The sequence below is a fragment of the Mustela putorius genome, unplaced genomic scaffold (genome assembly GCF_011764305.1).
Source record: "Mustela putorius furo isolate JIRA1106 unplaced genomic scaffold, ASM1176430v1.1 tig00003863_pilon_pilon_pilon, whole genome shotgun sequence".
NCBI classification, from domain to species: Eukaryota; Metazoa; Chordata; class Mammalia; order Carnivora; family Mustelidae; genus Mustela; species Mustela putorius.
The window spans coordinates 17,732,351-17,756,220 of record NW_025422015.1 but is presented as its reverse complement, the minus strand read 5'-3'; the positions used below and the strand labels follow the sequence as shown (position 1 = coordinate 17,756,220).

At 40.0% G+C, this 23,870-nt stretch overlaps 1 protein-coding gene across 12 annotated transcripts in view; it reads right to left on the bottom strand.

Moving 5' to 3' along the window:
- MAP7 (microtubule associated protein 7) overlaps positions 1-23,870 on the bottom strand; it is a 167,375-nt gene that overhangs the window by 77,661 nt on the left and 65,844 nt on the right. For 5 of the 12 annotated variants that reach the window (XM_013064104.2, XM_045066322.1, XM_004740276.3 and 2 more), the window contains exon 2: positions 18,437-18,526. The exons of the other annotated variants lie outside the window; for them this stretch is intronic. In XM_013064104.2, the coding sequence (XP_012919558.1) occupies positions 18,437-18,526 (90 nt within the window). The remainder of the gene's footprint in view (positions 1-18,436; positions 18,527-23,870) is intronic. 12 annotated transcript variants of the gene reach the window in all.

Below are 23,870 nucleotides of genomic sequence, written 5' to 3'. Positions count from 1 at the left end.
GGTCTCTGCATTGAATAACTGGTTATATGCAATTTTTGCTGCCTTAATGGCTACCCTCTATAACAAGACATCCGCCCCAGCTGTATGAGCATTAGGGACCCAAAGATGTAACTCCACTCTATACAGACAGAAATAAATATGAATGACATCACTGTGTTCTAGCCTCATCACCAGGCTGATTTTTTTCCCCAAACTTTTTTATTTTTTTTTATTTTTATTTTTTAATTTGACAGAGATCACAAGTAGGAGGAGAGGCAGGCAGAAAGAGAGGAGGAAGGAGGCTCCTTGCTGAGCAGGAAGCCTGACATGGGGCTCGATCCCAGGACCCTGAGATCATGACCTGAGCCAAAGGCAGAGAGAGGCTTTAACTCACTGAGCCACCCAGGCGCCCCATAGTTAAGGTTGATTTTTAAATCCTCCACCTAAACTTGCACTGTGCTGGGCAAGACCAGGTGGGTTCAAGAAGTGAACTTCTGAGAGCTCTGGGGGTAACTGACATTTTACTTGTATATCAAGAGAATAATCTCTCTATAGCAAAAAGTTTTTGCAATGACATACACTTTGTCAGAAACATTACTGCCTACAGCAAAAATAATGCAGAAGGTACATTCTTTTATCTAATTTTCATCGAAGAGCTGCTCCCTCGCCCCATCCCTTTCTCCCTCCATGACCCCCTGCCACACTGTGCAGTTTTTGTGGAGATGTTGCTGCTTCCATCAGAATGAGACTTCTTATAATGAGAATCCAAGAGCCTACCTCAAATTCCTTCCAAATTGATCTGGATAAGGTCTGGAGCCCACTCATGAAACGCCTGTCCCAGCGACAACTTCTCAGTACCTCACTCAGTATGGACAGAGTGGGGGCTTCTCTACCTCCATCCCCAGGGTCCCTGGCCCACTCCACAGAGATGCCCAGAAGCCAGGTGGTTTGGTTCCCATGAGCTTAGTTAGCTGACATAGTGACATGGTGTATAGTTCTTCCCCTGGAGTAGAGTGAGCACCATCTCTGTGAGCAGGTCCCTCAAACTCATGGCCACCTGCAGCTGTCGGTACAGGTCCTGTCCATGCTGGGGTTATATAGGTACCAATACTGATCTGCCTCGTACCGATCCATGGTCTTTTAGCTAAGTCTGCACGTGAGAAAGCTCATTTCATCTAAATTTTTAGAAATGCAGACAGAATGCAGTCATTTCATAGCCATCTACAATAAAACACCTGCTAGCAACACATTTCAGTTTCCACTGATCTGGAAATTATTCTAACCCAGCTTGAAAAACCTGTTGACTCTCATTTCACTAGGGGAAAAAAAAAAATCTTAGCCCTTTTATAAAACTCAACTTTACTTAAAAAGTATAGGTTGAAAATAAAAGCTAGAAAAACTATCCTAATACTGTGCAGTGTTCCAAATGTTGATTCTAAATCTTTATACTTTGGCATCAGATTATTATAAACCTTTTTATATTACTTAAAACCACACTTCAAATTCTAATTCAAAATGTCCAATTTAGTCTATGGTACTTCTACTCATTCAACTCCTGCCCAGCAGACTTGGGATTTGCTCTCTCAGCTGGTATCAATTAACTCCAGGAGGAAGGAAAAGCGGCCTGAGGCTAACACACCAAATAAGTTGGCAATGCCAAACACCACTGAAAACACTCATAATTGACCCTGTAAAGCAGGAGAAACACAGACTGCTCGTTGTAAAATCCGAGCTTTAGAAAAGCAAGTGAGGTAGAACCACCATAGAGGGGAAAGAATTTAATATTAGCAACAATAGAAAGAACGAGAACTGGGGGAGCCATTCATTCAGCCTCACCCACTTAAGAAGCCCTGGGCCAGAGGCTTTGCATACAGCAGGTCTCACTCCTTGGGTCACCCTGCAAGGCAGGCAATTAGTGTCCCCGTGTTATACTGAGTACACAGGGGTGGAGGATAATGAATGGTTGGAATGGAATATGAAGCTGGCTTGGTTTACCTCCAGAATGCTGACGGTTGAGAGCAGGGTTGGAAAGCTCACCTGCTCAACTACCTGGGGAATAACCCGGTCCTGAGGCCTAAGAGGCCAGAGGCTTTTTAATTATTATTATTTTTCTGATGAGGGAAAGAAACAGGTGACTTTGTGCTTCTGATGCTCTGTCCTGGCACTAAGGAAAATGTTCCTCTCTGCTTTGTGAAAGTTCATCCATGTACTTGTAAAGACACAAAATCACAGGAGTTCTATAATTTCACAAGACTTCACAATACTAATGAATTCTTGATAATGCCTGCTATTTTTAAAGAAAAATTGGGAGGTCTCCAAGACAACAGAAATAGAAGCCAAGACCTTCAGTGAAAAGACAGAAAATAATCCACATGGGATGAAATCATGGTTCTCTCTCTTTCTTACCCCTCCCTTCCTTAGCTTAATTGACAGGCATAAAATAAATAGTAGCAATCTGATAGTAGATACAAATATTTCAACCACGCTCTCTGCCAAAATTCCGGCTATAGAGTACAGCAGATATATGTAGCTCTGTCTTAAATCCTACTGATTTGTATTTCGTCAAAGGGAGACATAACTAATTTTATGTTCAACTGGACCCTGGATCAGTGTTAATACCTGTGTGCGGGAAGCAGCAAGAGGCCCCAGGCCCCCTGCTGTTTTTACGGCCGCTCCTTTTTTTCACTTTTCAAAATGCCAGCAACTGCTCTCAGACCCTCTGTATTTCGCTTCCCAATAAAGTCACTGGGCTGTCACTAAGAAGCTGCGGTTTTCAAGTTCAGAACTAAGCTCGGATTAAATTAAAAACTGAGCAGACATAAGTGACTTAAACAGTTCCTCCTCCCCCCCCCCCAAAAAAAAAAAACAGTGTAGGCCTGGAAAAAAGGAAGTGTTGGTAAGACAGTAATAAAATGGCAAGTTTGAGAGTCTGGAGCTGACGTACAGAGGGAGCGGCGAGCTCAGCGCTCGGCTTCAAGCCTGGTCTCGCTTGGGCTCTGCAGGGTAATCTTGGGCTGATGGCCAGTCTCATGCTGTTTGATCTTCTCTGGATTCAGTTTATGACAGCGAGCTGCCAGTCGGGCCGGGTGGGTTAGCATGGCTGGTGAGGGCAGAAGCTTGAAGGCCAAAGGCATGATCCCCGTGCAGCCAGGTGAGGGCACGCTCAAAGCCAAGTACGATGACTAATGGGTGAGGTGTGTGAGCTAGGGTCTACACAGGTAATTACTCAGCAAAATATTTAATGAGCAGGCATAGTGCCAGCCATGGTAAAACAAAAATAATGGTACCGAAGCTAAAGGCCCCCAAGTGATACAGACAAAGAAACAGATAATTAAAATATAATGTGGATAAGTACCATGACAGAGGGGCATGAAAGGTTCTATGGAAGCAGAGAAAGGCAAGGGAGGCTTCCTGGAGTAGGGGGCACCTGAGCTGACTCTAAAGAGTACACATGTGGGTGGGGGGCATTTCTGGTCAAGGAGAAAGCACGATAACCCAAAGCAGGAAGGCATTTATTGATCACAGAAAAAACGGCAGAGATGCATACATCAACCTACAATCACAGCAACTAGAAAAGCTGTCAATTTCTTTTATGAAGATTGTACCTTTATGTCCTTAAAACCGCTTTCTTAAAATATAGAACTTTTCCTCACTTGTTGTAAGAGGACACTATACATTTCCTATATGATATTTGTTGCTTCATAATTTTAGAATGTGAAAAGAAAGCTTTAAGCTCTATAGTAAAATAAGAATTAAGACCCAGGAATTATTAAAATGATGAGCAGAGGGCTCATGTCCAAAGATAACAAAACTGTCAAACGTAAGAAGAAAAAAAAAAGCCCAGTAGTAAGATAAAATCTTCTTATTCTTACTAAGATAAGAAAAAATCTCCAGAGTGTTCCCTAAAATTCCTTTCACCTTTCTTTTCACATTTCCCTTCTCCTACTACAGTGAGAAAGGGACACCACTTACGCATCCTGAATGATACGTGGTTCATATCGGGGGTAAAACCTAGAAGTGTCACTGAAGGAACAAGGAACAAGGGGAAAATGCAGTGCTCCAGAAAAGGAATCCACTGAGCACAAGGCAAGAGAAACTAGGAGAGCAGGGCCCTACTTTATATAAAAGAAGGAGATCAGGATATACCAACCCCAAAGATGCCACTTTGGCATACGGATTATTTTGAGCTGAAGGCAACTGAGAAATGGATACAGGAGGAACTCTCTGCCCACCTCCTTTTTGCCTAAAGGCAAGGCATAAATTTCACCTTGTGAAAGTGACAAATTTCCATTTGCAAAGGTGCTCTCCTTTTCCGGAAGAGAATGACTTCACCAGAGACAACTTGAGTCTACCTAACAAATCTTACTAAATAACCTTTATCTACCATTAGTTTCTCCCACATAGTTACTTTCCCACAATGGGCCTCCCCCTACATGCCCAAACCTGCTTTCCTTTGTCTAGTCACTTCTCTACTACTTATCACGCTTATTAAGATGGAATACAAGTCTCTGGGTTTAAAAGTCTCTTTGGGTTTTTACTTCAGTAGTATGAAGCCCCTATGCACGTAAAAATACTAACATCGGTAAAAATTTATATGCTTTTCTCCTGTTAATCTGTCTCTTGGCGTTTTAATTCGCAGGCCTCAGGAAACATACCTAAGAGGGTAGAGAAAATGTTTTTCTACCCCTTACAAAGAAAGGTTTTGCTTATCTACTATGTTGATGTCATTGTCATAAAGCATAAATTAACACTTATTTGCATTAAAAAATGAGGTTAGACTTTTTGGTTAGAAAATCATTAAGTATGACACAGTTGACTGTTCATACTGACACTTGAACTGATACTTTATACTTTGTATTGCTTTGTGGTGAAATCTTCCAGAAACAATAAAGTCTGAGTCATTTGGGGGGACTCATTTGTCCTCTGACTCTCTGGAAAGGCAATTGTTATAAGCTAAATTATACAAACTCAACACAGGCTACTGATAGCTACTCAGAATTTGTATGTTGGAGTCAAGGGCAATGGAAGCCATCTCTTTATGCAATCTTCCCGTGGTATAAAATAGTGGTGTGGTATAGAATAGTGATGTGGTATAGCATAGTGATGTATTCTCTACTGTGTTTCTCAGAAATTTGGTACCATTTTTCAGTAAGCTGTAAACTAGCCCACTGCAGAAGAGAAAGTCAAGTATGCTCTTTTATGCAAATATCACCCTACCACATGATCTAATAATAGATTTACACAGTGGTCCTATTGTTTAATTACTGCCAGAAAGATGGGTTAAAGCTTTAGGCATTTGGCATTCCATGCATGCATTCTTAAGATTTTTAAAAAGTTTCCTTGGCTGCAATTACATTAATTATACTACGTGGAGCTTCGATGTTGGGCTTCAATTAAAATGAATACAAGTTCAGCAAATGACCCAGCTTAAAATTATTCTTAAAGCTTAGCCCCGCCCACTGGTACTCTCTAGAGGCAAGATGTGTTGGCTAACTTTTTTTTTTAACTTTTTATTTTTTATAAACATATATTTTTATCCCCAGGGGTACAGGTCTGTGAATCGCCAGGTTTACACACTTCACAGCACTCACCAAAGCACATACCCTCCCCAATGTCCATAACCCCACCCCCCTTCTCCCAACCCCCCTCCCCCCTGTTGGCTAACTTTTGATGTCTATATCTCTGTTAGGTCTCTCAGGTTCCATGTGATCAGATCAGCTCTACCCCAAAATCAACTTCATGTGATTCTACTAATAAATGACAACCTAGAATGCACTCCAGGAACCTGCTAAAGACCACGAGGTCTTATACTCATTGTTACTCAAGAGATAGCACAAACTCAGTCTCAAGAAGTTATATTTATAGGTGGACTAATGCTTATATTCTAAAATCTTACAGTAAGTAGACTAACAGCTCTGCAGTAAACCATACTGTCATCATTGAACCTGCTCTTGAGGTTAGTCCCCGACTTTAGAGTATTCAAAAATTCAGCACTTTAGAAAATTAATTTGTATTGTATACATTACATGCTCAATCTTTTTAATGTTTTAATATTCATTTCTACAATGAACAACAGCCAAAGCTAAAACAAACAAAACAACAAACAAAAGATCCCCAGCAAAACAAAACCCTTAACTACTTGTACCATAACCAGGGTAATGTAAAGTAAAACGTACTCTCTCTCACAAATACCCTCCCAAAACACAAATTTTTTAAAAAGTTAAAAGTAACGATTTCTGGCTTTTTTTTTTCCCCCAGAGCTTCTCTTTCCTTTTTTTTTTTTTTTTTTCAATGCGGTAAGAGCAGAAAGTAAAGAGATGTTTTAATATTATTTCAATTAAGAAATAACAGTTTGTAATAAGTCTTTAAACTGTTACAAGGCAAAATAAAGCCTCAAATATTGGTTTTAAAAAGCATCATTATTTGAAAAACATACTTAACTACATGGGGCTTTAAGAAAATTGCAAAAACACTGTTTTTTAATTTGTCTTGAAACTTATCACATAAGACTTAAGCAAAAATCTTCATATGGTGCTGTGCTAAAATAAAAAGCAAGGGAAGTTCAAGCAATTGGAAACAGGAAGCTACTTTAAGACTTCTGAAAGAATAAGCAGATTCTAGGAAATATATAACAATGCTCTGTGGGGTATGTGCTAGAAAATCTTTCTATATGAGCTTAGTTTGCAGTGAGGTCTATTTGGTGACACGATTATTTAAACCTTTGTATGGGGGAGTCAAACCTTTTAAAAAACTGCAATTGTTAAAAGACAATGAAATCTTATAAAGCATTCCCATTCTACAAAATGGTGTTATAGTATCGCCTGACAGATACAAGATGCAGAATGAAAAAGTAACAAAGCAATTCTTTCAATCAGTTGCTGAGTAAGGACAACACAACTAACATGCTATCTTTAAAAAAGCTTCACGGACTTTTAAAATAATATCTGAAAGAATCCATCCTTTTCCATCACGCTGTCCCATCATTCCACTGTTCACCAAGTGCCTACATCCAGTGTGCCAGGCACTGGGAGTACAATGGTGGGCAGAAGTAGGAAGGTCCTGCCGACATGAAACTTAACAGGCAACAGAGACATATGCATTAGCAAAAGGATCACACTAAGGAAGGTTACAGTGTAAACTGGGATAAGGACTCCCAAAGAGAAGAATACAGTTCTACAGAAGGATATAACAAAAGGATCTGAATAGATGTTATCTGAAATTCCATGTGGCTTCTGTTAAGCCTTTTGTCCTTCTCACCAATGGAATTTAGGACACAACTCTAGGTAGAGAAATACTATAACCAAAACAACTTAGAATCCCAAATTTATTTCCAGAGAGATTTTTTTTCATTTAATTTGTTTTTAAATAACGATTTTATCCCTACTCCATTTTAAGTGCATATTTTTAACGGAATATAATTCCCATCAAGGAATATTTTTAACTATCTTACTAAAATATTAAGAATTTAATACTTCAGGATAAAAACAGTAACTTAAGTATTGATTTTTTTTAAAGGGGGTTTTGAGATAATACAAGTTTTTTTTCCCCCCAAAGTGGCTAAATTTTCTAGGAAGAGGAGAAGCTGAACAACATAAATCAGTGTCCTGTTTTTGAAGGTTACTGCAAAAGTAACAAGCAACTGCAAATGCACAGTGATAAAACCCTTTCTACTTTTCTCATGGGTATAATTTCAAAACATTCTGATGACATCTATTGACTGTAAAATCTGTGTACAACAACATTCAGCATATTTCAACTCAGCTTAATAATTAATGAACATCCTATGCCATTAATTTATAATACGTCGGAGCCATTTCAGAGTTTTCAAATGCACTGCTTACGATCCCACCCAGTGGTAACCAGCTGATGGGGACAAGCCTCAAATTCCCTGATTCGCATGTGTCATAATATGCCCTCTGGAAAATCCAGTCAATGTTCAAGGAGTGAGTTTAAGGAATCTGGAAGTGATCTGGACATCTAGTTACTTGCTGTAATTGGTGAGAGGCTCTTCCTTACAATTAGAATGGATGCTGGAATAAAAAGACTTCCTTCCTTTAGCCATGAACAGGAGAAAAATTTAATGATTACGATTATTTTAGTCATCAGGAGTCTCACCTGCTCTTTCCTGTAAGATAAATTCTGGGGCATTTCTTTGGTTTTCTTATCCTTATGTCCATATGGAGCGCTGGATCAAAAATTTTGACTGAATATAGTAAAATAACATGAACTTTTAAAAAAAAGTGGAGAAAGAGCTTCAGAGCATTTGCCCCGAACTATTTATAACTATAATTTATAACTGCTGCTTATATGAACAAAGACAGACCACTTAATTTTAAGTGTTCACCGAGACATTAACTATTTTTTTCAATTGTTTTGGTTGTTTACCTATATATGCATGCATGTGATCTTTTTTTAAGTTTTGTGTTTGTTTTGAAACAATGAAAAATATGAACAAAATTGTTGCTTTTCAATCTTTAATCTCCAAAATTTGTGTTAGCCTCTTGGTCTCCTTCCTGTCTACCCAGGCACATGGAGCTCCTTGGATTGTCCTAAAGTGCCCACAACTCCAAGAACATTTACCAAGTAGGGCCAACCCAGTTCTAAACCTCAACCACAAATGCTCAGCCACATCTCACCCTTCAGAATCTATTTATCATCTGACCCATCAGTCCCATTGGGAATGAAATGTTAATTTGGGTTTAGAGGTGAATAGCACATGAAGACTGACCCCTACCCAAATTATCGATTTATAATTTAAAAAACATCTTTAATTACCCCTCACCCACACGTCAACATGGAGACAAACACCTGCTTCAAGTTATGTGACCCCTTAAAACCACAGCACATGAATATCACAACCAGCTTCACCTATTTAGAATTATCCCTTTCTGGATCCTTGAACAGACTATTCCTGATTCTTCATCTGGGATGTACCCGGAAGAGAAGTATCAGACATGTGCTTCCAAACGCAGCACTGAAGATGTGAGGAGCAAAAAGGCTGTAAGGAGCAAAGAAGCAGTATTAAAACTGAGTCCCGGTACATGGGCACGTTGGCGTGATTCCAGGAAAGGAGTCCAGCCATGTCTACTCACTGCTGTTAAAAAGCCCCAAATTATCAACTCCATAGTCCTACTTCTGAGTCTCTAAAGGAAATAATCTAAAACATGGAAAACCTTCCACGTAACGATATCCATCAGAGGACCAGGAAGGGAGCACAGATCCCACTCCCAAAGTTGTCACTGGGGCATCAGATATTACTTTGAGCCAAAGGGAGTTAAGCCTCAACAGATGGAGGGAGAATTCTCAGCCTGTTCCCCACCCCCATCCGCCTAAAATCAGGGGCTTAAATTTCCCCTATGACAGTATCCCCCTCTCCCGCACCAGAAAAAGAAGAGTGACTCTTACCCGCAGAGACAGTTGGTCAGTGCGAAAATGAGTTTGCAAAAACAAACCTTACTATGTTAACCCTCATCTTCTCTGTATATCTTCTACTTCCTTGCTACTGCACAATTTATCAGCCCCTGAAGCCCAAACCCCCTTCCTTTGTTAACATGTCCCAGAATCCAAACTCACTAGTTTGAGTTTTACTTCCTTTCTGTGAACTCCTGTGTAGGTAAAAATAAGAACTGTGAACCTTTTCTCTGGTTAATCTGCCCTTTGTTAGTTCAATTCACAGGCCCTCAGGGACTAACCCTAAAAGAGTAAAGGAAATGTTTTTCTTTCCCAACAAACTTACAACTGTCAAAACTCAAAAGCAGCAACAGTCAATGGGAGAATGTTCCTTCTGTGAGTTATTATCTAACCAGTAAAAATAGAATTACTAAAAGTAAGGCACCACGATGCTCATAATGTAACCCTTAATGAGAATAATTAAATGATACATGTGCACATTGATGCTGAAGGGGAACACATGAAAATCAATACAGTTACGTCAGGGTGACAGAGTTATGAGTGATCTTTCCTTCGATTTGTGCCAAACTCTCTGTAATGCCTTATCAGACTTTGATAAGTTCACATATATATATGTATATATCTCACACCCAGGAAGCAGGTTTACACAAAGATTTGAAAAATAAACACTTCTGTCACTAGAAATCAGTTGATCTTAATTCTTCACCAAAAACCATTTTTTTCTGTGTTGTTCTAAAGAGAAGTTCTGAACTTCCACTGAGTTTATTTTTATTTTGTTTTATTTTTTGAGAGAGAGCATGCATACAGAGGTAGGGGTGGGCAGAGGGAGAGAGAGAATCTCAAAGAGTCTCCATGCGCAGCACAGAGCCTGATGTAGGGCTTGATCTCACGACCCTGAGATCATGACCTGAGCCTGTATCAGGAATAGGAGACTTAACCACTGAGCCACCCAGGTGCCCCAACCAAAAATCTATTTACATATCACAGAGAGCAAAAGGAAGTGGGTCTATCCTACTGTTTTTTCATTTGCAAGACAGTCTAGGTAGGAAGGGTCTCAGTCGTGTCCCTAACTCTCAACACAGGCATATGTCAGAGACTTTGCACGTTCCCTTCTAGACCACCACAAAAAGCCAGTATCACAACAAAGCAAGTCAAATGAATGTTCTGCTTTTCCAGTCATATAAAGTCATTTATAAAGTCATATAAAATCCCAGCTATATAAAGTCATATAAAGTTATGTATACACTATAGTCTACTAAGAGTGCAATGCATTATGTCTAAAAAAACAATGTATTTACCATAATTTAAAGAATACTCTCTTACTAAAAAAATGTTAGAGATCGCCTGAGTTTTCAGTGAATTCTGATCTTTCTGCAGGTAGAGGAGTCTGCGTTGATGCTGAAGGTTGTTGACTCATCACAGTGGTGGTTGCTGAAGGCTGGGGGAGTTGCGGTAATTTCTTAAAACAAGCCAGCAATAACGTTTGCTACATCGACTGACTCTTCTATTTAGATACCGTTTCTTGGTAGCATGCAATGCTGCTTGACAGCATTTTACCCACAGTAGAACTTCTTTCAAAATTGGAGCCAATCGTCTCAAACCCTGCCGCCACTTTATCAACCAAGTTTAAATGACATTCTAAATCCTTAGTTGTCACTTCGACAATCCTCATGGCATCTTCACCAGGAGTAGATTTCATCTCAAGAAACCACTTTCTTTGCTCCTCCATAAGCAGCAACTCCTCATCTGTTCACGTTTTATCATGAGACTGCAGCAATTCAGGCTCCATTTCTAATTCTAGTTCTCCTGAGACTGCAGCAATTCAGGCTCCATTTCTAATTCTAGTTCTCCTGCTGTTCCCAGCACGTCTGCAGTTACTTCCTCCACTGAAGTCCTGAACCCTCAGCGTCATCCATGAGGTTGGAATCAGCCTCTTCCAAACTCCAGTTTATGTGGCTATTTCGGCCTTTTCCCATGACTCACAACTGACTTTGCCCAGATCCATCAGAGCAATCATTATCTATGGCAGCCATAGTCTTATGAAATGTTTTTTATTTTTTTTTAAAGGTTTTATTTGTTTGTCAGAGAGAGAGCTCAAGCAGGGAAGCAGCAGGCAGAAGGAAAAGCAGGCTTCCCGCTGAGCAAGGAGCACGGTGCAGGACTTGATCCCAGTACCCTAGGATCTTGACCTGAGCTGAAGGCAGATGCTTAAGTGACTGAGCCACTGAGATGCCCCTGAAATGAAATAACTCCTGGATCCATTGGCTGCAGAATGGCTGTTGTATGAATAGGCATGAAAACAATTATTTCCATCCCCCCCAAGAGCTCTTGGGTGACCAGGTGCATTGTCAATTAGCAGGAATATTTCGAAAGTTTTTTCTAAGCAGATCTCAACAGTGGGCTTAAAATATTCAGTAAACCTTGTTGTAAACAGATGGGCTGTCATCCAGGCTTTGTTGTTCTATTTATGAAACACAGGCAGAGTAGATTTAGTGTAATTCTTCAGGGCCTTAGGATAATCAGAATGATAAGTGAGCATGGCGGCTTCAACGGAAAGTCACTAACTAGAGTCGGCCTATCTTTTGAAGCTTTGAGGCCAGGCAGTGACTTCTCTCTAGCTGTGAAAGTTCTAGACGACAATTTCTTCCATTAGAAAGTTGTTTCATTGACACTGAAAATCTAGTGTGGCCAGCTTCATGAATGACTGAGTTAGATCTTCTAGAGAACTTGCTGATTCACCTTGCACTTTCCTGTTATAGAGATGGCTTCTTTCCTTAAACTTCATGAGCTGACCTCTGTGAGCTTGCAACTGTCTTCTGCACCTTCCTCACCTCTCCAGACCTTCACAGAATTGAAGAGAGTTAGTGCCTTGCTCGGGATTAGGCTTTGGCTGAAGGGAATGTTGTGGCTGCTTTGATCTTCTATCCAGACCACTCAGACTTTCTCCCTATAGGCATAAAGCAGTTTCACTTTCTTACCATTTGTGTGTTCACTGGAGTAACACTTCTAATTTCCTTTGAGAAACTTCTCCTTTCCATTCACAACTTTGCTCACTGTTTGGCTTAAGAGGCCCAGCTGTTGGACCATCTGAGCTTTCAACGTGCCTTCCTCACTAAGCTTAATGGCTTCTAGCTTTTGATTTGAGGTAAGAGACAGGTGATTCTTCCTTCCACTTGAACACTTAGAGGTCATTGTGGGGTTGTTAACTGGCCTAATTTCAATATGTTGTATCTCAGGGAATAGGGAGGCCAAACGGGAGGGAGACAGGGGAATGACTGGTCAAGGAGCAGTCAGAATACCCCCATTTACTAAATTCACTGTCTTGTGCGGATGCAGTTTGTGGTGCCCCCAACTAATGATAGTGACATCAGAGATCACAGATCACCATAACAAATATAAAAATGAAAAAGTTTGAAATATTACAAGAATCTCCAACCTGTAATGCAGAGACATGAACTGAGCAAATGCTGTTGGGAAAAATGGCATTGATAGACTTGATGGATTTGCCAGAAACCTTCAATTTGTTAAAAAAGAAAAAAAAAAAAAACTATCTGCAAAGCACCGTAAAATGAGGCATATCCATACCAGCACATTCAGTTTCCTGGGCTGTGACTTGGAAAACACAGCCTCACCCACTGTGGTGGGCCATTTAACTCAACTGTTGCTATGAGGTAGCTGAGGGATTGCTGTTTCATTAGGTGTCGTGACATACAGGTCAATAAAGCAAAATCCAAGATCCATCTCAAAACTGAGGGGGAAAAAAAACTGCTTTAATCCTTCAGCACAATTGTTTCAACAGTTCCTGAAAAACACAGCCTTTCCCTAGACTGGATGAATCACATCATTTCCATTTCATGTATTCTCAGGTGTGTGTATTTCTTAGGTTCCCACAGCAGGATTTTAGTTAACTCTATTGCAATTGGTTACAGACCTTATAATTTATATGAGGAATCTAAAACACCATCCAAAATGGACACAATTGAGAGCTACTTTAGTACAAGGGCCCCATCTTATTCCTAATACCCACCATATACCTGCAAAAATACTTTTTAAAAAATACATAAATACTTAAGAATGTACTTAAGAATGCTTAAGAAATATGTATTTGAGAACTAAGAGAACTCTAACATATGTACAGATAGAATTCACGTAGGTTAAACAGCTCTCACTTAGTTCTTGATAATTTTTTTAATCTAACTAAAATTCTTGATTGACGCTTGTTTTATTTTTTACCTTGACCATTAACTGTTTGCTAGTATTGATAGCATTTAATTATAAAGACATTAAACTTAAATATTTATATATCTAAATTATGTATTTTGATTACCAGAAAATATTCCAAGAATTTTTATTCAAATTCAAATATTCAAATATTTGAAGAATTTTTAATAAAGTGTTTTATAAAAATGTTAAATCTTTGACAGTACTTTATAACTCTTGTGTTAGAGAAAAACAGGACGACTTTGCATTGCTAATACCAGATTAAGTAAATGGAAAGCTTAAATATTAACTTTACCTTTTTGGTCTTTCATCACGTGTTACTTGCTGCTCAAGCAACATTATTTTATTCTGTGATAAAATACTAAAAATTTATTTACATATCCTAACAGATTATAATCCAGAAACAGATTATGGCATAATCTTTTAAAATAGAACAGATCTTGTAGAAAAAAAAATTCTCTAATGGAGGAGTCCCCTATGTTAAAAATTTGACCCAAGTTTTGAAATTAGTTTATAGTTCAACTGAAATTTATCTGTTTCAGGTTACCTTGAGGTTCTGATAAGAAAAGTAAATTATATTGTCAAGACAGTATATAAATGCTTGCAATTCGGTACTAAAACTTCAATTCAAAGAATATTCACCAGACAATGACTCAGTGAAATGCTCCAAGAAAGGATTGATGACTTTTAATATGACGTGCATTTAATTTTTTTTTTTTTAAAGATTTATTTATTTACTAGGGAGAGAATGAGAGAGAGAGTAGGGGAAGAGGCGGGGGTGGGGGGAGGAAGACTGGATCTCATGCAGATTCCCCCTAGTGTGGAGCCTGGCACTGGGCTCAATCTTACATCCCTGAGTTCATGACCTAAGTCGAAATCAAGAGTTGGATGCTCAAATGGCAGAGACACCTAGGTGCTCCTGTGATGTGCATTTTAGACTATGCGAGGTCCATCCTGGAACTCTAACATCTTTAGGTTGTGTGACAATATGCATTACCACCTTGATGCCCTTCTTGTTGATTACAGTCTTCCCCGGCCTTCGATGCTATTTCACTTCTAGAACATATCCAGCAGATTCTTTTTTTTTTTTTTTAAAGATTTTATTTATTTATTTATTTGACAGAGAGAAATCACAAGTAGATGGAGAGGCAGGCAGAGAGAGACAGAGGGAAGCAGGCTCCTTGCTGAGCAGAGAGCCCGATGCGGCACTCGATCCCAGCACCCTGAGATCATGACCTGAGCCGAAGGCAGCGGCTTAACCCACTGAGCCACCCAGGTGCCCCTATCCAGCAAATTCTTACGTTTAAACTTGAGAAACTCTGGCTGTACAGCATACAAGATTCACAGGCAACATGCATTTCTCAAGAAAGAGAATTCTTAACTTCTGCCCCTGAAACACCCCTGCCCAAGCTCTTCCCTTAGAACACCCGCTTGTTTTGCTATGGAGTGATAAGTTAAACCCCACTTAACATACTTTGCGATCTCGGGAGGTTCAGGTGAGTGAATGATAGTATTTGGAAACTTTAATTGTATTGATGTTTGTTTCAAAGACCACTTAATCTAAATATCCTTAGACCCAGAAAAGTAAAAGTCATGTAAAATCAGAGACTCTACCAGATTTTTATACAGAGTAATAGTGGCTAACTAATATGTTTTAAAAGTCTAGTACTATATGATTTAAAAGGCAAGTCATATATTCATGTTTACAGAGAATTAAAAAATAATAACTATACAAACACAATCACCATTTACTGAATCTCGTGTTCTAGACTGTACTAGATGCTTTAAGAACTTTGTCTCCTATTTAATTTATTCCTCATAGTAAGCCTACATTTAGGTAATATGCTCCCCACTATACAGAGACAAAAGTCAAAGCTCAAAAAAGTTAAGAAGTTTGTCCAACATATATAGCTAAACCATGGGTAAAATCAACATCAGTTTGACTTTAAAATCTAGTATCTTAACCACTATGCTACAGTGTTTTCTAAATTTCAAAAAATGTGTATATATATATATATATATGGCATTAAAAACTATACTTTGGTCTTCTTACTCTTGATGGGGTTTTCCTCCCCTAATTAATGATACTTTGACAAATACAGACTATATACACAGTCATAAAGTAAATAAATTTTTCATTTAAGGAAATAGCCTGCTTTGTTTTTTTAGTATATCTTTAACTACCACTGTATAACTTGTTTTATGGATTATAAATCACTTCTTGGGTATAAACTTACTTGCCCATGTTGACTAGGGCAGGCATGACTGTTGCTAGGGTAGGGGACAGGGAGGCTTGGGAGGTTAAATGGGATTTGCTTGTGGTCGCACAGGGAGTTTTAGAGGTTAGCGTGGAAATCTGGTTTTTTGACTCTCAAGTGCAACATTTTATCTTCTTGAGAGAAGGAGAGATTCAACATAACTTCGAGAATGCCTAGCGTTTTTCCAAAGCCCCATTTAACATAATTTTTAGCTTTTAAAAAATAGGACAACATAAAACTCCTGGTGAAGGAGGCTGAGTTTACCAGGCGGTGTGGATCGTCACTGAGTGTGTGGAAGGGGCTGCCCTGCAGAACACACCAGGGACCTCCCCCAGGGTTTGGAGGAAGAAGGAGCTTATCTGGCCTGCGGCCTGGCATTTTATTATTGAAATTATTTCATGAGAGTCCTTCCTTTAATAATTCTTCACAAAAGAAGTAAACATTTTTGGCTTTCTGTTCTGCTTGGCACACAGTTAATCATCTGTAACAGAAGACAGTAACATTTCCTGCTGACTTCTTCTTTTCTTCCAAAAGTTGGAACCAACCTCTAGTTTTTTATCAACTGCAGAAATAATCATTAGGTTCTCATGGAGTGAGACGCTTTATTTTATATATAAAACTGTATCCTCGTTTGTTATTTTGTGTGTTTTATAAAGAGTAGGTATGGCCCTACTGAAGACTAGGCACCGACGCATTAATTTGTAAACTGACTGGGTGCCTACCACTTGGCAGGCACTGTCTGTAGGTGCTTGGATACAGCAGTGAACAATACAGACAAAATTCCCTGCTGTCAACAAGCATACATTGTAGCGTGGGAAAACAGACAGTAAACATTATTACAGCAGTGGTTCTCCACCCACAGCTGTACGGGCTTCTGTGAATGGACAGAGGGGAGGACACCTGAAGGGTACAGAGACATGGATCCAATTTTCTTACTGAGTAACCTGTACTTCATTTGACTGAAGCAATCTTATTCTATCACATTTAAATAATTCATTATGAAAACCACTGCCTATTAGGTATGCAACTGTGTCTAATCCCAAGACTTGAGTACTATACGTAAATATGCTTTCCACACAGAAAGGTAGGGCACTGTAAAATAGCATCATTAAGCACAAAATAAATTTGAAAGGAGTTAACAGAACTGAAAATGAGTTAATACATGCATTAATAACGCTGATTTTTTTTTTCTGGAAAACTGGGTATTAAGTAAGGCTTTTACTACTTCTTTCAAGTACATGCAATCCTGCAAATTAGCAATTACTCCCATTGTAGAATAATGATACCAATACACTTATAGACTATAAATAACTTGTCTGACATCACAGAGCTATAAGGAAAAGTCAGATCCAGTTCCAAAGACCTGTCTAATATGCTACTCTGATTCCTTATTTTATAATCCTAAAATAACAAAAGCAAACCAGTTAGTCACACTGCAATCCATCTCCTAATGGTTACTGGGTCCTGACATTTTATGTAACATTTCTTTCCTAGATCAGATGTGTTTTTATTATAAAATTTGCAAATATTACCTATGAAAATGAAGATCCATAGTATTTTATGAGAACAAATAACTTACCGAATAAGGAATCTTTATTACTCTTAAGAATTAAACTGGATAAAACAGCTACATAAAGACATTTCTAGAGAAGAAAATAAGGAGATAAAAATAACTCCAAAATGCAGTATGTAAGATTCTAGTGCCTGTGCTTTTCTCTGTAAGGCCCACGTGATTCACTGTTTATATGCCATGAAAATGAAAGCATTCTGGTGAGGAGAAATCTAAGAAAATACAGGCACTTCTTGATTAAAAAACTAAGAAATCAGGATGCAGACAAGAGAAGTAGGACTTTTTAAGCAGGGAAAAAAACAACACTTCCCGAATATACCCCTCTATATAGGAAAGCAATCATTTCCCCAAATTCTCCTGATCTGGTCCAGATACAAATATTAAGAGCACTAAGAAATCACCAGGGACACCTGGTTGACTCAGCTGGTAGAGAGTACGACTTGATCTTGGGGTTCTGAGTTCGAGCCCCACATTGGGTGTAGAGATTATTTAAAAAACAAACAAAATGTCAAATATTTTAAAAGAATCAACAATAAATTATGTACCAAAATTTTCTTTGGACAGCAGCACAAATGAATGTATAGCTTGCTATAGCCTACATCCCGCACTTGAAGGAGACCCTAGGTGTTGTTAGCACCTTCATTTTGGTTCTTCCCCAAAGAGAAAAAAGTAGGAACACGGAAAATGGAGAACAATGATAGTCTGCCTATAATTTTCACAGAAGCTGTCACATGGCTCCAGGATAAACGAAGACAGTACTCAAATCCATCATCTATAGAACATAACAGAGCTCATTCCATTTAATTACACTTCCCACTCCTTTTACTAAGAACATTAAAACCAGTCAGGTGTTTTTCCCCCAAAGACAAAACAATTAAAAGATTTTCTGGTGTGTACTTTGGCCCATTTTAAGCATTAAAAACTGGTTTAGAGATTGCCTGATGCCCGAATTTCCTTATTCAGAATGTAAACACACATGTTGAGTCCAAGAACTTACAGTCTGGCTCAGTGTCTTCCATCCTAAAATCCTTCTTTCTTGAATAGGCTGCAACATATCTGCATGACTCCCCCTTCTTGCTTGGAGTTTCTGCGCCAGGCAAACACCAAATAATCAGTGAAGGGCCCTTTTAATCGTCCTAAGTATTTGGCCTCACACAGCTTGAGGTACACCGGGGCTGGGGGGGCGGGGCGGGGGCATGAGGGCAGTGAGAACTGCAACTCCCCAGCCACTGTTTTTAAACAGTAACCTTGTTCACTGAACCAAGTAAAAAGTGAGAATAGCTTCAGTTCAAAAGAGCCAGTGAAGCTCAAATGGGTGTGGGCTGAGAGTAGGGGAGGCCTTCCCCGGATAAGAAATGCTTGCTAAACATCAGTTCAAGCTCAGGGATTCAAACTCAGCTGGGGCCCCAACCAGGATGTACATTAAACACATCATTACAAACTTAATTGTTTTCTAAAACCATCTAAAAAAAATTTTTTTTTCTTCACAGACTCTTCTGCCTTTTGGTTTCCTGATGTATTCAAAATGACATTGAAAACCCTGAAGATTATGGCTGATTTTGTTCCCATACCAAAAGCATCTGCAAAAGGCGATCATTTAGGATCAGTCAAGCAGAGAGACCTCTGTTCTTTTTCTCCCATCACTGAGGACAGACATGGAGCTGCTGAAAAACTGCATGAAATGAAGTTTTGCGGCTCTTTAGGAGGTTCCAAAAGGCTGGCTTGGTTCAGCAAGGTTTGGAAATTCTGAAGGTCTTCCCAGAGGAGAGGAACAACCAATGACCGTAAATACCGAAGTCTGAGAAATGATTTCTGGATAAATTCTGGGGACCTATACTGATCTTTTTTTTTAAGCTGGTGATAAATTACACTGTAGACTTTGAACTCAACATTTCAATTGTAATTTTACCTTAGTTTTATCTTTAGAATGGCCTTTGTCTAAGGGCACAGAGGGGAAACTGAGGAAAAAGGATCCTGTCACATCCTTGCTGGGCCGCTATACAATTTAAACGCATGGGGGCCAGAATACTTCCATTAAAACCAATTACGTTAATGAGTTTGGGTGAGCAATCAGCCTAATCTGAAGAAAGAAATATGATTTTTAGAATAAAATAAAACCTTTAAAGCCTTTCTGAGTAGGATTTGACCTACTAAGAAAACCAGACACATAGGATTTCTAAGATACCTGTGCGTCAAGCACCCACTGGACTTGGCAATCAACCTTTTTAATGCCCTCAGGATGAAAGACTACTTAATAGGAGCTTGCGGAATGCCAGCTGCAGTCCGGCCCCACCCGGCATCCCCAGAGCTGCCTGTCATCTTCTTCCCCAACCAGCTGCTTACATTTTCAAAAGTAGCCCGCAGAGACAGCATCTCTAGTGTTAAGTCTTCTCAACCCTGGCACTACTGACATTTTAGGCAGGGGACAGGGAGGGAGCTCTGTAGGACATTACAGGGTAGTTAGCAGGATTCTAGAACATTCTCTATGCTGATGGCACCACCACCACCAGCACCCCCACCCAGAGTTAAGATGATAAAAAAATGGCTTCAGACATGGTCAAATGTCCCTGGGAGGATAGAGGGGGTAAAAATTATCCTTAGTTTGAAAAAAAAAAAAAAAATCACAGCTCTGCTGGCTTCAAATCGGAAAGCAAGGCCTGGTGCAGTAGGGATATGCTATATAGGGCATCTTCTCCTGCTACGTGTCTGTTTATTTCCCCCATGTCTTTCAACTGTTGCACTGGTGTTTTGTTTTGTTTTCCAGCAGACCTTAATGCTGCTAGAGGGGTATGGGATGGATGCCACAGGAAAGGCAGGTCCATGTTCGCTACGCTGGGACTTGGAAGTCATAAACCAAGCCTTACAAACTTCTCCAGGCTCAAGTTTGGACAATGGCTGGAGTGCGATTAATATTCAAATACTGCCTGAATGCTAAAGAAGTGGAGGAATTCTTTAATTCGGCCCAATCAAAGCAACCAAATTCATGAAACAGTAATAAGTGATAACCAAAGAGGATGTAGACTTTTAGGAATTTTTGAGGCAGGTTACTAAAATACCAACTTATTTCCTTAATCCCATAGTCATATTTTTGTAGGGCTCCATTAATATTAAAACTGAGATCCTAAATTACCTGACAGCTCATTTAAATAGAACAAAGACAGAAACCAGGAATGTATCAAACAAACAAAACACAGTTCCTATCAGCAAACTTAAAAAAACTTTCGTTCCCTCTCTCAATCTAGAAATGCATATTTCAGAACCAAATGTTAACTAGCTCGGTTATCTGTTTCCCAGCTGATGGAAGATAAGCGGTTTTGAGGGGGCAGGAAGTTGTCACGAGGGTGTCCTCACTGGTCTACGGATGGCCTTCCAAGTCTAGACCCACAAAACCAGTCACTGACATAGCTCTGACACTCATACTTTGACCATTCTTCGAGTGCCTCTGTTTTCCTGGGATAAACTCCAGCCCCCTTGGCAGGGACGTCCTGCTCTCTGTGACCCACAGCATCACCCGCTGTGGGCCCACCTGGCCGTCTCTGCTCCAGCCCCGCAGACGGCTGCGGTGAGTGGCACTTTCCTGAACTTGGCTCTCCTTGCACCATCAGTGTTGCACACGCTGCCCCCACTCCTTGGAAGAACCCGTCTCCTCCCCTGATCTCCTCCCCTTAGCCTCTTCCGGCTCTGCTTCCCATCACATCCTGAGCAATGACCCAGAGAGCCTGTCCCCGCCCTCGCATCCACCCTCCCGCCCTGTGGTCAGCTGCGCATGAATCTGAGATGGCCAGGTGGGAAGGAGAAGGGGTAACAGAAGAAAAATTTGCCTTCTGAAGCACGGATTCCTTCCGCTGGGCCACAGCAAATAAAAACAATTCCTCCTCATCATTTATTATGTGTCCAAGATTATTCTAAGGGCCTTGACACTAAGAAAGTGGTCTCATCTCACACCGTCCCTGGTGTCATGCCCATTTTCCTAACCCTGTGCTATCCGGAGGGGAGAACAGGTAGAACCGGATTCCTAACCCTCGCAGCAGGATCTAATCCCTGCACCCCATGTAGGTGGCTTCTCACTTCCGAGCACCCAGGAAGCACGAGGCCAGGGTCGCCTGCTGATGGGAAAAGGCCGGTACCACGAGGAGAGGAGGCAGGCGGTGAAGACAGGAGGTGACATTGTGTGGAGACACTGCACCACTCTTCCCCTGGAAACAACAGTTTATTACTAAATGGTGATGCATTCATCCAGAAAAAAACAGCTGAATGCTAACAAGGGAGGAAAGAGAATAAAGGGTTTTATATGACAAGTGGCTCGAGGAGTCCTGGATGCCCCAGCGTGTGGAGCAGTGGCCGCCATCGGTGACGCAGCCTCTCAGGCTGTAGCTGCCTGGTGGCTGTCTGAGAAAGAGGGCTCCTCACCCCACACCCCAAAACTGCCTCGATGCAGGAGACCAGTCAACAGAGGAAGGCACAAATGCCAGTTCATAATTCAAATTTAAGGGAATGGGAAATCCCTTCTAAAATATAGGAAATTCCAAAAAGTAATCAATACATCCTGAAACATTAAAGGGAAATTAATATTTGTTATTTATATTATAGTATGTATAGTTTATATTACATACTATATAAACTTAGTATAAAACAGGGCACAGTTTTATTTTATAATGGCACAGTTGGTGAATTATCAACTTCACAGAAGAGTTTAGGACAAATCTGAGGAATCCAGCCTTTTCCCTTTTGTTTACTTCCTCATTTTCCATTCACTGACACCCCCCCCCCCACTGCTTCCCTCAGAGGCCCCCAAAAACTGCTCTGGAGCAGAGACGATGATTCACCAGTTCTTGGTCCAACCTGAGTCCCCACCATAACCCTTAACACCACAGAGCACCTTGTCTTGATGTGGTAAAGTGTGGAAGAAGCTCCTGCCCATTAGCATTTTCTCCCTCACCAAATGTGCGAAGTGGGTACCCTGCTTCCCCTTTGTTCTTTCCTAGCTTTCCTTCTTAACTTTTGGCTACTCACAGAAAAAAGCAGTTCTTATAACATGGGAATTTTAAACTGCATCAAGGATTGCATGAGATATCTGGTAGCTTTTCTGCCTTTATTCTTTCTTTTTTTTTTTAAACAAAGCTTTCCATAGACAATTGTGTGATCTAGCACTGTTTGCCCTCCTTAAAAAACGTCAGAAGGCAACCCACGGAATGGGAGAAGATATTTGCAAACGACAGTACAGACAAAAGGTTGATATCCAGGATCTATAATATAATGAACTCCTCAAACTCAACACACACGAAACAGGCAAACATATCAAAAAATGGGCAGAAGATATGAACAGACACTTCTCCCATCAAGACATACAAATGGCTATCAGACACATGAAAAAATGTTCATCATCATTAGCCCTCAGGGAGATTCAAATTAAAACCACATTGAGATATCACTTTACACCAGTTAGAATGGCCAAAATTAACAAAACAGGAAACAACATTTGTTGGAGAGGATGTGGAGAAAGGGGAACCCCCTTCCACTGTTGGTGGGAATGCAAGTTGGTGCAGCCTCTTTGAAGAACAGTGTGGAGATTCCTCTAGAAACTAAAAATAGAACTTCCCTATGACCCTGCAATTGCACTCCTGGGTATTTACCCCAAAGATACAGATGTCGTGAAAAGAAGGGCCATCTGTGCCCCAATGTTTATAGCAGCAATGGCCATGGTCGCCAAACTATGGAAAGAACCAAGATGCCCTTCAACGGACGAATGGATAAGGAAGATGTGGTCCATATACACTATGGAGTATTATGCCTCCATCAGAAAGGATGAATACCCAACTTTTGTAGCAACGTGGACGGGACTGGAAGAGATTATGCTGAGTGAAATAAGTCAAGCAGAGAGAGTCAATTATCATATGGTTTCACTTATTTGTGGAGCATAACAAATATCATGGAGGACAAGGGTGTTAGAGAGGAGAAGGGAGTTGGGGTAAATTGGAAGGGGAGGTGAACCATGAGAGACTATGGACTCTGGAAAACAATCTGAGGGGTTTGAAGTGGCGGGGGTGTGGGAGTTTGGGGGAACCAGGTGGTGGGTATTATAGAGGGCACGGATTGCATGGAGCACTGGGTGTGGTGAAAAAATAATGAATACTTTTTTCTGAAAATAAATTGGAAAAAAAATAAGAAAAAAAAAGGTAAAAGGGAAAGATTAAAAAGTTAAAAAAAAAAAAAGTCAGGAGGTTGGGTGTCTGTCCATCATAACACATATATAAATGAATATAGCAAGATATAGAGATGAAGATTGAGTTGTTCTACCAATAGTTAACAGAACACGGACAGATTAGAAAAACACAGTACTTACAGAGTACTCTCACTGTTTATAAGAATTTAAAATGTTTTCCTGCAGACTTTCAAATATTTTACATAAAAAAATCACATATACTAGATTT